Source organism: Anarrhichthys ocellatus, unplaced genomic scaffold (assembly GCF_004355925.1).
Source record: "Anarrhichthys ocellatus isolate YVR2014 unplaced genomic scaffold, GSC_Weel_1.0 scaffold18, whole genome shotgun sequence".
Taxonomy (NCBI): domain Eukaryota; kingdom Metazoa; phylum Chordata; class Actinopteri; order Perciformes; family Anarhichadidae; genus Anarrhichthys; species Anarrhichthys ocellatus.
Window position 1 is genome coordinate 2,099,060 of NW_022280048.1, and position 13,660 is coordinate 2,112,719.

General features: G+C 43.2%; 2 protein-coding genes across 2 annotated transcripts; one reads left to right on the top strand and one right to left on the bottom strand.

The window, feature by feature from the left end:
* Positions 1-623: 623 nt before the first annotated feature.
* LOC116388878 (ribonucleoside-diphosphate reductase large subunit-like) lies at positions 624-6,613 on the top strand. The gene is made up of 19 exons (XM_031857164.1): positions 624-698; positions 1,406-1,494; positions 1,627-1,804; positions 2,102-2,202; positions 2,305-2,364; positions 2,445-2,484; positions 2,607-2,769; positions 2,851-2,992; positions 3,099-3,182; positions 3,287-3,448; positions 3,618-3,697; positions 3,787-3,988; positions 4,078-4,227; positions 4,313-4,534; positions 4,621-4,697; positions 4,793-4,928; positions 5,009-5,104; positions 5,766-5,954; positions 6,047-6,613. Exons 1-19 carry the CDS (start codon positions 680-682, stop codon positions 6,233-6,235), a joined length of 2,379 nt encoding a protein of 792 aa, XP_031713024.1. The 5' UTR covers positions 624-679; the 3' UTR covers positions 6,236-6,613.
* Positions 6,614-7,283: 670 nt separating this feature from the next.
* On the bottom strand, positions 7,284-13,392 carry LOC116388877 (short transient receptor potential channel 2-like). Its single transcript, XM_031857163.1, has 14 exons — positions 13,378-13,392; positions 12,359-13,051; positions 12,070-12,270; positions 11,822-11,986; positions 11,496-11,670; positions 11,212-11,412; positions 10,946-11,108; positions 10,756-10,848; positions 10,458-10,650; positions 10,250-10,377; positions 10,090-10,162; positions 9,864-9,981; positions 8,439-9,044; positions 7,284-8,357 (listed from the first exon to the last, which is right to left on the bottom strand). The coding sequence occupies exons 1-14, from the start codon at positions 13,390-13,392 to the stop codon at positions 8,164-8,166; spliced, it is 3,018 nt and encodes a 1,005-aa protein (XP_031713023.1). The 3' UTR covers positions 7,284-8,163.
* Between the last annotated feature and the right edge of the window lie 268 nt (positions 13,393-13,660).

A 13,660-nucleotide genomic window follows, 5' to 3' on the forward strand; every position in this document is an offset into this window, starting at 1 on the left:
TTTCATGTCATTTTATTTTTATTTTTTTACATTTCTTAAATGGTGCAGGACGTAAAATTGATTATTATAGCTGTAATGGCTGTAACACCAGGTGTACTGCTCTAATACCTTTATTGAATATTACACATTATGTATATTCTTGCTATTTTGCTTATATTGCAGAGTATTGATATCTTAAAATGTATGAGTGTAATCATGTAAGGAGGGAAATACACATGATTCTGTGAGTCACACCTCGTTTATAACTTATGTGACACTCATATGTGGTTGTTGGAGATTTGTATTTTGCCACACACAGCACATATGAAGCAAACCGTATTCTGCTGCTGCAATAAGAGAGGATACTTACATGCTATCAAATCTGTTGTTTTGAAGTATCCAATATCCCGCCAGATTTACCCGGAAACTACGTAAGAAGTAAATATCACTGATCGTGATGTGATTGGTTCAAAAGTCTGAGTCTCCTCTGATTGGCTGAGCCGCTGACACGCCGTCGTGTAACTGGCTCGTGGGTCGTTGGCGCCCTCCGTTTAAGATTCAACTGTGTGATTCAATTGTGCTCAGTGTAATAACCTGCTACAACAACTAACGTTATACCACAGCCGTTTTATTTGTTTGGAGGCTGAGAAGATAACATTAACAACTGCTGTCTGAGGAAAGCAGCTGCTTTGTTGCCAACATGCATGTCATTAAGAGAGGTATAGTAGCTTCACGTTTTAAGTAGTGTAACTTTACTCGCGAATACTCGAGTAAATTACGGTGCCGGGGATGTCGAGGTCCTGGAAAAATACTTGAATGTTTTAAAGATGCGATACATGTTAATACTCCAAAGAAATACTGCACATTAGTGTTCAGCTCAGTTTCTGTCATGTTAAAGAGTGTTTTATGTTTCTTTGTGAGGTGTGTTTTCACACCAAACAAAGACTTGAGTTATGAGAGGACAAAAGCTGACACTTTATCTGTCTTAGTTTGCAGGTTGGTTGCCAACCTTTATTTTGAATAACGTTTCGCATATATATATTTAAAAAAATAGAAACAACACCGTCACAACCGAGACTTTAAATTTAATTTCACTTCCATTGTTCTCTAGCCTTTGATGTTTACCCCCTCCCTCTTTTTTATAGTAAAGGCTTTGACAACTTTCCTCTTTAATGAATGTGTAAGGAGAGTATTATTTTAATCTTGTTTGGCATCTCTGGTATTGGCGCGAAGTAGCAACGTTGGTCAATAACTGACAGGTGTTGAGCGCGCGCTTCATCTGAGATAATTGATCAGGAGAGGGGATCAATACAACAGCTAGGGCACGGATAGTTCTTGTGTGTTTACTAGTTATATTCATCAACTATCCTCAGAAATTGCCTGAATAAGTTTAAATAATAACAAATTATTTTTTTTTATATTTCAGATGGACGCCAGGAGGGAGTTACTTTTGATAAAATCACATCTCGCATTCAGAAGCTTTGCTATGGACTCAACTGTGACTTTGTGGACCCTGTGAGTTCAAACCACTCTAAAGCTAACCATCAAGTTCAAAAAGAAAAGAAACATCAAGTAAAGTAAACGAGCCACTCTCCAATTCAGTGATATTCTACCACATGCCCTTTTTCTCTGTTTCTGCTTCTGCAGACCCAGATTACAATGAAGGTGATCCAGGGTCTGTACAGTGGAGTCACCATCGTGGAGCTGGACACTCTGGCAGCAGAGACCGCTGCCACCCTCACCACCAAACACCCGGACTATGCACTCCTGGCTGCACGGATTGCCGTTTCCAATCTCCACAAAGAAACCAAGAAAGTATTCAGTGGTGAGTACAAGTTTGAAGTTACCATAGAAAATACGACGCTCTGATGCAAGATGTGTGATTTTTGCGTATGTAATAAATGTGTTTATAAATATGACTTTGCATTTAAAATAAAAAATAGCACCATTAATGCACTATACATTAATTTAGCCAATCTTACGGTAAATGATGATGCTGCACATTGTGGTATAGCGATTCCCTCTTTACGAGAAACCCTGACATGATTGGTTGTACATTGCTAAAGTGTTTAAATTATGAGTACTGATATTCTGGTATTGGGAACTCTCTTTGCTTGTGTAGATGTGATGGAGGACCTCTACAACTATGTGAACCCCTTAAATAAACGCCACTCGCCTATGATCTCCAAGGAGATGCATGCCGTTGTACTGGAAAACAAGGGTGTAAGTCACATGCTGTGGCATTTTGTTCATGTTTCTTTTTAATTTAAAGTCATTGTAACTATGTTAAGCATTTTTTAACATAATATATCTTGTCTTTTGCAGCGCCTCAACTCAGCCATCATTTACGACAGAGACTTCTCCTACAACTTCTTTGGTTTTAAGGTAATTTATTTCATTTTACATTCAACATCTCGAGCAGATTCTTGAATCATAAACCTAATTCGGCCCTTTTGCTCCAATAGACTCTTGAGCGGTCGTATTTGTTGAAGATTAACGGCAAAGGTGACAGTTGATTTCCCTGTAGCTTCTTGAGAAGCGTGTTTATGTGCGCAGAGACGCAAGAAATGTGTTTTGGGGATACTTGAAATTGTTTATTTGCTAAATCTCGTATTTTTTTTCTGTAGTTGCTGAGAGGCCCCAGCACATGCTAATGAGAGTGGCTGTCGGGATTCATCAAGGAGACATTGATGCAGCCATTGAAACCTACAACCTGCTGTCAGAGAAGTGGTTCACCCACGCCTCCCCTACTCTGTTCAATGCTGGCACCAACAGGCCACAGCTGTCAAGGTAACGTAAGCCAAGTCGAACAAATCTCTGATGCGTTCTTTTGTTTCCCTCTCTAATCTAATGCGTTTGTGTTCTTTGTAGTTGTTTCTTGCTCGCCATGAAAGAGGACAGCATCGAGGGTATTTACGACACGCTGAAGCAGTGTGCCCTCATCTCCAAGACAGCTGGAGGTATTGGATTGGCCGTTAGCTGTATCAGAGCAACGGGCAGCTATATAGCTGGGGTGAGTTAAATGCACACTGCGGGGATTCAAATCAAACAGATATAGAGGAGCTTTGTTTTTTGTTGTTGTTATTTTTGTATGACTTACGGTGATTCTGGTTTTTCAGACTAATGGCATTTCCAATGGGCTGGTTCCTATGCTTCGAGTCTACAACAACACAGCACGTTACGTTGACCAGGGTGGGAACAAGGTAGAGATTTGCAGCCCACACTGTAATGGAGCTTGGCGTTGTTGCTCTGGAGAGACCTCTGGGAGCAGGTTTCATCACCTTGCCCTCTGCGTTTGCTTGTTCAGAGACCCGGGGCCTTCGCTGTGTACCTGGAGCCGTGGCACTTCGATGTGTTCGACTTCTTGGAGTTGAAGAAGAACACCGGTAAAGAGGAGCAGAGAGCCAGAGACCTGTTCTTCGCCATGTGGATCCCTGACCTGTTTATGAAACGAGTGGAGAGCAATCAGGTGAATAGCCGAGGGAACAACCTCCCTGACTCACATCTCACATCGGTTACAGTTTGAATGAAGCTATATGTTCTGTAATACAGTGCATGTTTTCTGGTGGCTGTGATAGTTTGAAGCTCCTTGAACATTACAGGATGGAAGTCTCATTGTTCCTCTCCTGCTCTTGTAGGACTGGTCTCTAATGTGTCCCAGTGATAGTCCTGGGTTAGAGGAATGCTGGGGAGAGGAGTTCGAGCAGCTTTACACTCGGTAAGACCGGCACACCAACCTCTGTTTCTAACAAACGGCTCACTTCTTAGGGCTGACTAACCGGTCCCATGTGTCCGGTTTGTCCTCAGGTATGAGAAGGAGGGCAGGGTTAAGCGCGTGGTGAAGGCTCAGCAGCTGTGGCACGCCATCATTGAGTCTCAGACAGAAACTGGTACGCCATACATGCTCTACAAGGACGCCTGCAACAGGAAGAGCAACCAACAGAATCTGGGCACCATAAAATCCAGCAATCTGTGCACGGAGATCGTAGAGTACACAAGCAAAGATGAGGTGAGCGGCGGGAGACGTTTCTGCAATATTCACATTAGCTGTTACATTTTTTCTTAATGCTCATTTGTTTCGTTCTTCCTTCAACTCAGGTGGCAGTGTGTAATCTGGCATCTATTGCCCTCAACATGTATGTCACCCCAGAAAGGACCTTTGACTTCAAAAAGCTTGCATCTGTCACCAAAGTCATTGTCAAGAACCTGAACAAGATTATTGACATCAACTATTACCCCGTGATTGAGGTATGCTCTCTTGTCAAGTGTTGCTTCTCTACAACCGAGTCTCATGTGCTCTGTTAACGAATGGCTCCTCTGTCCTGCTTTACAGGCTGAGAGGTCTAACAAGCGTCACAGGCCGATTGGAATTGGTGTGCAGGGTCTGGCTGATGCCTTCATCCTCATGCGTTATCCCTTTGAAAGCCCAGAGGCCCAGTTGCTCAACATTCAGATCTTTGAGACCATTTACTACGCCGCCCTGGAGGCCAGCTGTGAGCTGGCAGCGCAGCTCGGCACGTACGAAACCTACTCTGGCTCCCCTGTCAGCAAGGGAGTGAGTAGTTCTCACAATGTCTCGACTCCATCCTGGGATACGGTTTGGTAGTTTGGGCTCAGTTTGTCACTCATTTTGTTTTCCAGATCCTTCAGTATGACATGTGGGATAAAACCCCAACAGATCTCTGTGACTGGGAAACATTGAAGGCGCAAATTGCCAAGTAGGTCTACCTGAATGTCTTCCTTGTTGGTAGATCTGCTGTACTGTATGTGGAGATTGTGGCTCATCCCTGCTTCCCCCCCCGTGTGTCCTAAGGCACGGTGTGAGGAACAGTCTGCTCTTGGCCCCAATGCCCACAGCTTCCACCGCCCAGATCCTGGGAAACAACGAGTCCATTGAGCCCTACACCAGCAACATCTACACCCGCAGGGTGCTCTCGGGAGAGTTTCAGGTCAGCACTTCTTTACGTCTCAGAAGTTGTGTGTCCATAAAGGGAAATGGTGCTAAGTGTCTTTTCTGCGTCTTCGATAGATCGTGAATCCTCACCTGCTGAAGGACCTCACAGACAGAGGACTGTGGAGTGATAAAATGAAGAACCAGCTGATTGCTCAGAATGGGTCTATCCAGGTAAAGGATCACACTTAAAGGAACAGTGTGTGAGATTTAGTGGCATCTAGTGGTGAGTTGTAGATTGCACCCAACTAAATACCCCTCAGCGTACTCCTCCCTTTCCAAGTGTGTTGGAGAACTATGGTGGTCTTCAGGTACGGAAAGGTATCTTAAGGATTCTATTTATACTAGTTTTCATTTACATGTTCGTGCTTGTTGCACAGATGTATTGATAAATTATCGGCTTTTATGTCAACTCGAGTATCCTTTAATAATTTAGCACCGGGACCCGTTTAAGACGGAGTTTCGGCACACATCCCTACCTTCAGATGACGTAAAAACACAAAGGCTCTCGCTAGAGCTAGAATTAAGTTTGTCCGTTCTGGGCTGCTATAGAAACATAGCGGGGTCGTAAGATGGTAGAGTCTGTGGCAGCAGACATGCACGCTATGTAGATCTAAGCTAACAAAAACACGATTCTTAGTTTCAGGTGATTATACACTGATTAAAACATAGTTATGAGACCATAAACTCATGTTTTAAATATTTGCTGAGGTAATAAATCAAGTAAGAAGTAGGGTAGTTGCTACCTGCTGATTAAATTATTCAGTGACATCGCTCTAAATGTCACTAAAATGTTTTGGTGATCTGCAGCATCTGACTTGTCTACCCTCCACAGGATATTGAAGAGATCCCCGATGATCTGAAGCAGCTGTATAAAACCGTGTGGGAAATCTCCCAGAAGACTGTCCTCAAGATGGCAGCAGATCGTGGGGCCTACATTGACCAGAGCCAGTCCCTAAACATCCATATTGCCGAGCCAAACTACAGCAAACTGACCAGCATGCACTTCTGTGGTTGGAAGTTGGTAAGTTAGGACTGAGGCACTACAGGTGTGATGGATGCTGTATTAAAGTGAGAAGAAACAACGTCCTAATGCCGGTCTTCTTTTCTCTGCAGGGCCTGAAAACCGGCATGTACTACCTGCGGACGAAGCCTGCTGCCAACCCCATCCAGTTCACCCTCAACAAGGAGAAATTAAAGGAAGCCCAGTCAACCAAGACCGACGAGGAGACCAAAGAGAATAACGTTGCTGCCGTGGTGTGTTCCTTAGCGAACAAAGATGATTGCCTGATGTGTGATTCCTAAGTGAAGTGTGGTCCCCTCAGATAAACTCACTTCCCCTTAATCACCAGCTTCCCAATTAAAGATATATTTTAGGAAACACCATGTTCTTTTTATTTTTGTATATGATATTGTAACCAGGGTTTTACATATGACACGGTCTTTAAGTCACAAATATTTGCTGTCTATTGTAATATTTTCACAGATTTCATCAATTGTGTTGTTAAATTTTTGTACAGAATTAATAGGCGACAAATAATTAATATTTTCCCTTTGTGTTTCTTTTTATCAATACATTTTTATAATATGTTAATGAATTTCATGTTTGTATTTTATGTGTGTAGGAAATTAAACTTGTAAAATGGTCATAATTGAAGTCTCATTATTTATTATTACACTATTGTTGAGAATATATGAAGCTTTCGTTCCACCTCAGAACCTGAGCATATACTGCTATTATACATATGAATCCTGCATTTATTGAGGCAAAAACAGTAATTCAGCATTACATTTACAAAAGTAAAATATCTGCATTCAGATAGAAAGTAGCCAGCCTGCTGTTCTTTGAGTCTTGTTTATTAGGAAGTGAGCGGCAGGGGGATAGACTCTTCTGTCTCCAGGGACGCTCTAACAGGATGGAGATTATGATTAGTTTAGCGAGGCGAACATGCCTGTGCATGTTAGTCGTATTTTTAAAGATCTTGAAGGCTTTTCTGTCAAATGACATAAAGTGTGTTTTAATTATCTGTGGTGAAGCAGGCAGATCAGGACCCAGGCTCACAACACCAAAAAATGAAACTGATGATGGCAACAAAGAGCTACAAGCCAAGGTGTTTTTTCCGTAGGAAGACTCTTGATGGGTTGTGTCTTGGGACGGGTCGATGCTGCAGGTGAAGAATTAATGAACTGCTGTGTTCATGCATGCGACCTCACGGGAGCAGTATGTGTAAAGCAAGCTGACACCTGATCTGTCACACTGTAGCAGGGTGTTGGTCTGCCGCCTACTAAAGAAACAATAAGGCAGCACTACTTTATAACCTCAGTCTGCACAGAGTTAATGTTCCCCCCCACACTAAAATACAGAGACACGGAAATAAATGGGATTTCAAGTGTTTTAATTATGTTACAAAGTAAGTTAATTGAACACAAGGCTACTTTCTTCTGATATTTGAATGTTAAGAGAAACCAAAAATGACCAACAGAGTTTCCTAAACAGTACAGTTTGAAAGATGGCAGTGAGGAGGGACAGCACAAAACAAAGTTGCTAAAATTGAGCCCTACATTGAACATACAAATACGAAATTTGTTAGGCAAGTGTAACATGAAGAGACGCACAAAAAAGCCTCTTAGAGGTATGCCCGAAGCCTAACAGGAAGTGAGCCATTTTTAATTCAATGTGCTGTTTTAGCTCATTTAGCAATTTACAGGCTCTGTATTTAAATTTCAAATTCTCTCATGTGATGAAAAGATTGTAACAACATGATCTCTGTCTCAGCAAATAAATACGAGAACATTCATTCCCTAAATGAAAAAATCGAATTTGTAGCCTAATAGATCTTTGAATGAATGATTTAATTAAAGGAATTTTTCTACAATTTGGAAAATATCCTTTTTGGCGTTCTGGCGTAAAGCTTGATGAGAAGATTGATCCTACTCTCATGCCTGTTCATTAAATATGAAGCTACAGCGAGCAGCTAATTAGGTGGTTAACTGGGATCAGGGGAAAAAACTAAACTTACCAACACCTCTAAAGTATGTCAAATGTTTGTTTAATAAGTACAAAAACCAAAGTATAAAAAGGAAAATCTCCTGTTTTACAGGCGGTTATATATGCAAGACTATTTTTCCCAAAAACATGGAACATTTACCTCTCATCAGATATTGAATAATATTACCAAAGAGCCAAACGCTGAAAAAGTCAGCGTGGTCCTTTAAATGGGAGACGACTACGATTACGGTCTCACTAGCGTCCCGTCCATCGATCCCTCCCCTTCTTGGGAACCAAAGCCTGTGTCCTTGGAGCTGCTGCTGCCTGTTGGCGAGGGAATGGTTTTCTTGGCTCCAGGTTTTGCATTGCTCTCCCTGGAACCAGACTTCTCTGCTACATCTTCCTCAAACATTCTACCCTTCATCCATTTTGCCTCCACTGGTTGTTCTTGCAGCTCAGTGTCTCTGAACTTGTTTACTACTCTCTTTGCATCCGTCTTTTCCTCGTTGACTTTGATGCTCTCAGCTTGTTGGGAGGTCGTCTCTGTGTGTTTTCCACACACCTTCACCACTCTGAGTATCTCTCCCTCTCTTCTTTTTTCTGCCTCATCCTGTGGAGCCTCTGCTTTTTGCTTTTCTTCTACATGATCAAAATGTCTCCCTGCCACCACTTCCTCTTTCACTTCACTTTTGTCTGCCTCCACCAGCTCTTTTTTCTCCGTTTCCTTCTTATCTCCTAGCTCTATTTGAATTCTGCCTTCCTCCATTTTCAGCACATCGCAATCTGTTACCTGCTTTGATCCCTCTGCTCTACATTCGCTCACCTGACTCTGTTGTGCGTCTGACTCTTGTTTTGTATCCGAGTCAAGCTTTTCTTTATCGACACCTTCTTCTCCATGGTGCACTGTCACTTTAAGTGATGCATTTCTCTCATCTTGTCTGCTGTTAAAACCTCTGAAATTGTTCTTGGCACCAATGATGTATTTCCCCAGAAAGGAGGAGCCATCTTTGGTCAATGCGTTGCTTGCAGTGTGTCCATCGTCCATCAAAACCTGGTTGACCACTTTCATATCACCATGCATCCTGGTGACCGTTTTGGTCAGCAAAGTGATCCGATTACCGATATCTGAGGGGAAGAGAATACAGCATGCAGGCGAATAATGCACAAGCAATTCATGTTTGAACATCAAACCGTATCGCAGTCCTAATATATTATTCCAGACCACTGGTACGCATAACATTTCTATAATTCATAATGTTAGCCAGTAATATTGAAAATGAAGGAAGGCAGAGCTGTATTTTAAATGCTTCCATTTGGCAGATTAATTCACAATCATAAGCTCTCAGTCCATTGTTATACTGACGACACACAACTCCAAGTGTCTATAAAACCAGGATCCACCAACAGACTGACTTCTGTAACAACCTAAAGTCTCAAAGATATTAAATGCTGGATGTCAAATAACTTCCTCCAACTCAATGAAGAAACTATTTAAATATTATTATTTGGGTCACTAGACATCTCGTCTTTAGTGACACAGATGCTAACTTAGCACCTTCTTTAAAGCCTAATGATAGAAAGTTAGGAGTTATCTTTGATTCCAATATCATTTTTGATCATCATGTCAAGCAGGTAGTTCAGTCCTATCTTTAACAACTTTGAATGGTTTTTAAAAATTTGATAATTTCTATTATCTCTGACTTAGTAAAAGTTATCCATATGTCTATTTTCATAAACAATAAAGCACATTCACACCTTTCAGTTATACAAAATGCTGCAGCCAGACTGTTCCAGTTAACTTAAGGATTGACTTTAAGGTTTTATTAAGGTAATTAAGGTAGTATTAGGAGATTGTGCTTTGCGACATGCAACAGGCCAGGTTTGTGAGCAAACAAGACTTTCGATGCATTACTGACTGACTGTTTGTGTCAAAGTTATGCTTACCTTTCCTCTTGGTCTCCTCGAACTCCCTGCGTGCCGATTCAATGTAGCGTTGCACCAGAGCTCTGATCACCTGCTGGCGGTAAGGCAACTGGCTGTCTTCAGATCCCTTAATATTGGTCTTAAAACACACAACATCACACATTTCAGTACACAGTGTGTAGAAGATTATTTACTTTTTACTCCAGTCACACTAACTCCTGCATGTGATCATTAAACACACACTTACCATAGAGGCTATATCGGGATATTTGTCCTCAGAATTACAAGTGCAGCAGCAGCAGATTTGTCTAAAGATGCCCCTGGAACACAATTATTTTAGATAAATAAATAAAGATTTGGATACACAATGTGGTGACTTTGCAAGTTGAAGCTTTTTAAGAGCTCACTGTAAGATGTAAAAAACAGCTTTGGGTGAGGGGATGATGTTGAAGGGCACAGGAATGGTGAGGCCCTCTCTGAAGTAACTGAGGTACAGCTTCGATCTGGCAAATTTCCACTCAACATCTGCATCGTCCTGAAATACATATGTTGAGATGTCAGGTCCAGTCTTTGTTGTTTTTTTTTTGCAGTAGTGACATAAAAATATCTCTTTACCTCAATTTTCTGAAAGGAGTTGGTGATCATGGCAATAAGCATGTTGAGCAGGACGATGACGATGACGAGCGTGAAGATGCCGTACAGAACCCTTCCGACAAACTCTGCCAACATAAACTGTGGCATGTCCACGTAGTCCTGGTTGGCCACGCCAAACATGGTCCAGAATAAGAAGTGGAACGTCTCATTAAACCTGCAGCAGAGCACGACGAGACTCTATTCATACCTTTTGTTTTCCACTAACAACATTGATGTATACTGTATATATTCTCATTTTCAGCAGATTCCATATTCTTACCTGCCAAGATGTGGAGAGATGACATAAGGAACATAGACATTGTTGATGCCACAGAGGAAGGCTGTTCCAATGATCATCAAAATAAACATAAATCTAAAAAAGAAAAACATTATCATTTACTCCCATCATGTGCTCTGAATTCTCTTCCAGTGATTGATAATACAGGAGGCCAGATGAAAAGTGCTCTTACCTCATCATGTCATCAATCATCTTCGCTATGGAGATCTGCAGAGTCCCCAGAGACTCGTGTGCTGGCAGGATGTACGCCAGCCGTGTGAAGCTCAACATACTGGTCACTGCAAACAGCACCTCCGCAATCAGCTGGGGGTCCTCCTGATGCCAGTCCTCGCGCACTGCGGGATGATTTTTTACACAACCAAACAGGCCCGTTCAGCATTGAGTACTTTTGAGACCACAGACAACTATTTGGTTTGAATGATGTGATCATTTCCTCACCAGTCTGAGTGAAGTAGACGCACTCCTCTTTGCCGTCATAATCCTGGCAGAGGACGTGACCTTTGAGCATTATAAGCACACGTAACGTGAAGGACGACAGGTACATGCTGAGCACCATCACATCCAGGCAGTTCCACCAGTCCTGGAAGTAACTCCGCAGCCCCTCGATCCACACTTCCTTACACTCGTACCAGAAGAATCCTACATGAGACAGCAGGGTATGAAGCTTGAGTTTTCTATCTGAGCGTTATGGAGGAGAGTCAGAAAGGAGAGGGGGAACCCACCGACCACCCACACCATGTGGAAGGAGCTGTGCAGGATGTTCTGATGCCGGGATGCAAATTTGCCTCGATAAATCTCCATTGTTATAGATTCTCCGAGTAACGTGATGAGAAACCACATATAGGAGGCAGCGTGGAGGAGAAACTTGATCACAGGAGTCTTTAATATCTTCCCTACCTGGTGAAAACACAAAAGACGAGGACCTGTCAGGGTCAAGACACAAAGTGTTCATCCTGTTTTCTTAATTGATTGTCTCCCATGACACGTCTGTGACACTTTTTTTCAGAACATGCATCTCTACGTTTAGAACATTTTCGTTTGATGTGACCTTTGACTTTGGTGCGATCCAGTAGACGAGGCAGAGGACGGGCATGGTGACAAAGATCCCCACAGAGACAAACAGCTTCCAGGCCGTCCTGCTGCCTCTCCAGCCTGCCAGGTTCCCACACCAGATAGATGACAGCACCTGCTGGCAGATTGGGTGGGCCACAAACTGCACAAAAACACACACACAGAGGGTGAGACATCAAGTTCATTGTCTTCTTTTGAATGGCAGTAGTTCCTGCATCCAGCTACCTGCTTCTGGTTGTAGTTGACAGCAAGACGCAGACGGGACAGATTGGGGATTCCATCCTCAAAGGCCTGCTCCTCTAAGGAGTCCTGGCTCTCGTCCCCACAGCTGTTCAGAATGGTGGTCACCTCGCTCTGGTTGCGACACATGCCCAGCAACTCAACGGCAAACTCCTGACAGAGCTCCTCCAGGCCCAGATACTGAGGCTGCAGGAAGAGAGGCACCACAGCAGAGTGAACAAGGAACGACACAGAAGGTGAACAGTAAGTGGGCACATCTCGAATCTCACCAGACCTTGAACTCCGGCTCTTTCTGCGAGAGTTTACGGAGCTCTCTGCTGAGGCTGAAAGCTCTAAACATGGCATCCTCAGAGGTAATGGACAGGTAGGCACGGCTGGCGATGCCACGATAGGTGTTGATACGAGACAAGGAGAACTTCAGGAGGTCGTACTGCCGGCCGTTACGACACTCCAGACAGGCACAGGATATCTTATGTGGCCACGGGATGATGTGACCTTTTTGGGTGAGCATGCTCACTATGTCATACAGGTCTTTCTGGCAGGCTAACGTCAGAGGAGTCACACCAGGGGCAAACTGGGAGTTGTCAATAGAGTGGTCAAAGATGGCCTGAGAGAAGGAGCGCACGTCCATCTTGTTGCCTTTCTCCTGGTCCAGGCGGTCCAGCAGGCGCTTCACCACTCTGGGCTGGTTGGTGTCCACAGCGACGAGCAGGGCCTCGTGAATCTGCCGGAAGTCAAACTTGACCCCCTGCAGGAGGGCGTCCATGCAGCCCTCGTTGCCCAGGCGGATGGACAGGTTGAGGGCCTCCCTCCACTGGCGATCCTCAGACTCATCCAGCTGGCGGATGATGCCGTCGCCGGTCTTCAGCAGTCCACACAGCAGCTCTATTTTCCCCTCATGAATGGCACTGATGAGCTCCGGAGGGAACCGCATCTTCCTGTTCATGATCTCGCGCCATTGTTCAGGCTGAGGGACGGGGCGGGACAGTCAACAGCGGTATTAGATGTCCATTCACCACATTTTAATTAATGTCAGATAACAGAGAGAAAAGGTTAACTACCAGTTAGATTTCATAAGAGAAAATTCAAGCCTGGACAAAATAATGTGGTTTTGTGAGAAAATTAAAGGACGTATACAAAATAAAAGCGTGGCACATTCTACAAATGAGTGCACGATGGGATGCATTTTATGACATCAAGGAAAACAACTTTCATTAATAAAATATACAACATTTTTGTTATAAAACTTGAATCTACGGAATGACAAATTCTACAAACAAAGACTTTGCTTACCGTGAGGTTTTCCATCCCTGATAAGCAGCAGTGATCCTAAAGCAAAAGGACAATCACTTTCTCTGGAGACATTAATAATATTTTTTGGCAGCTATTTTGAGCTTCAGAGATGAAGATGAAATCGGTAGATTGCACTAGCAGCTCCAATAAGAGAGAGAACTGAGGACTTTGGTGTCCCGCGATCATGTGTGCTACCGGCTGACTGCATGGAATCAGCACCCACAAACTCAATAACACACTTCCATCCCCCATGGGGGCCAGGCCAATTAAAAACGTTGCCAGT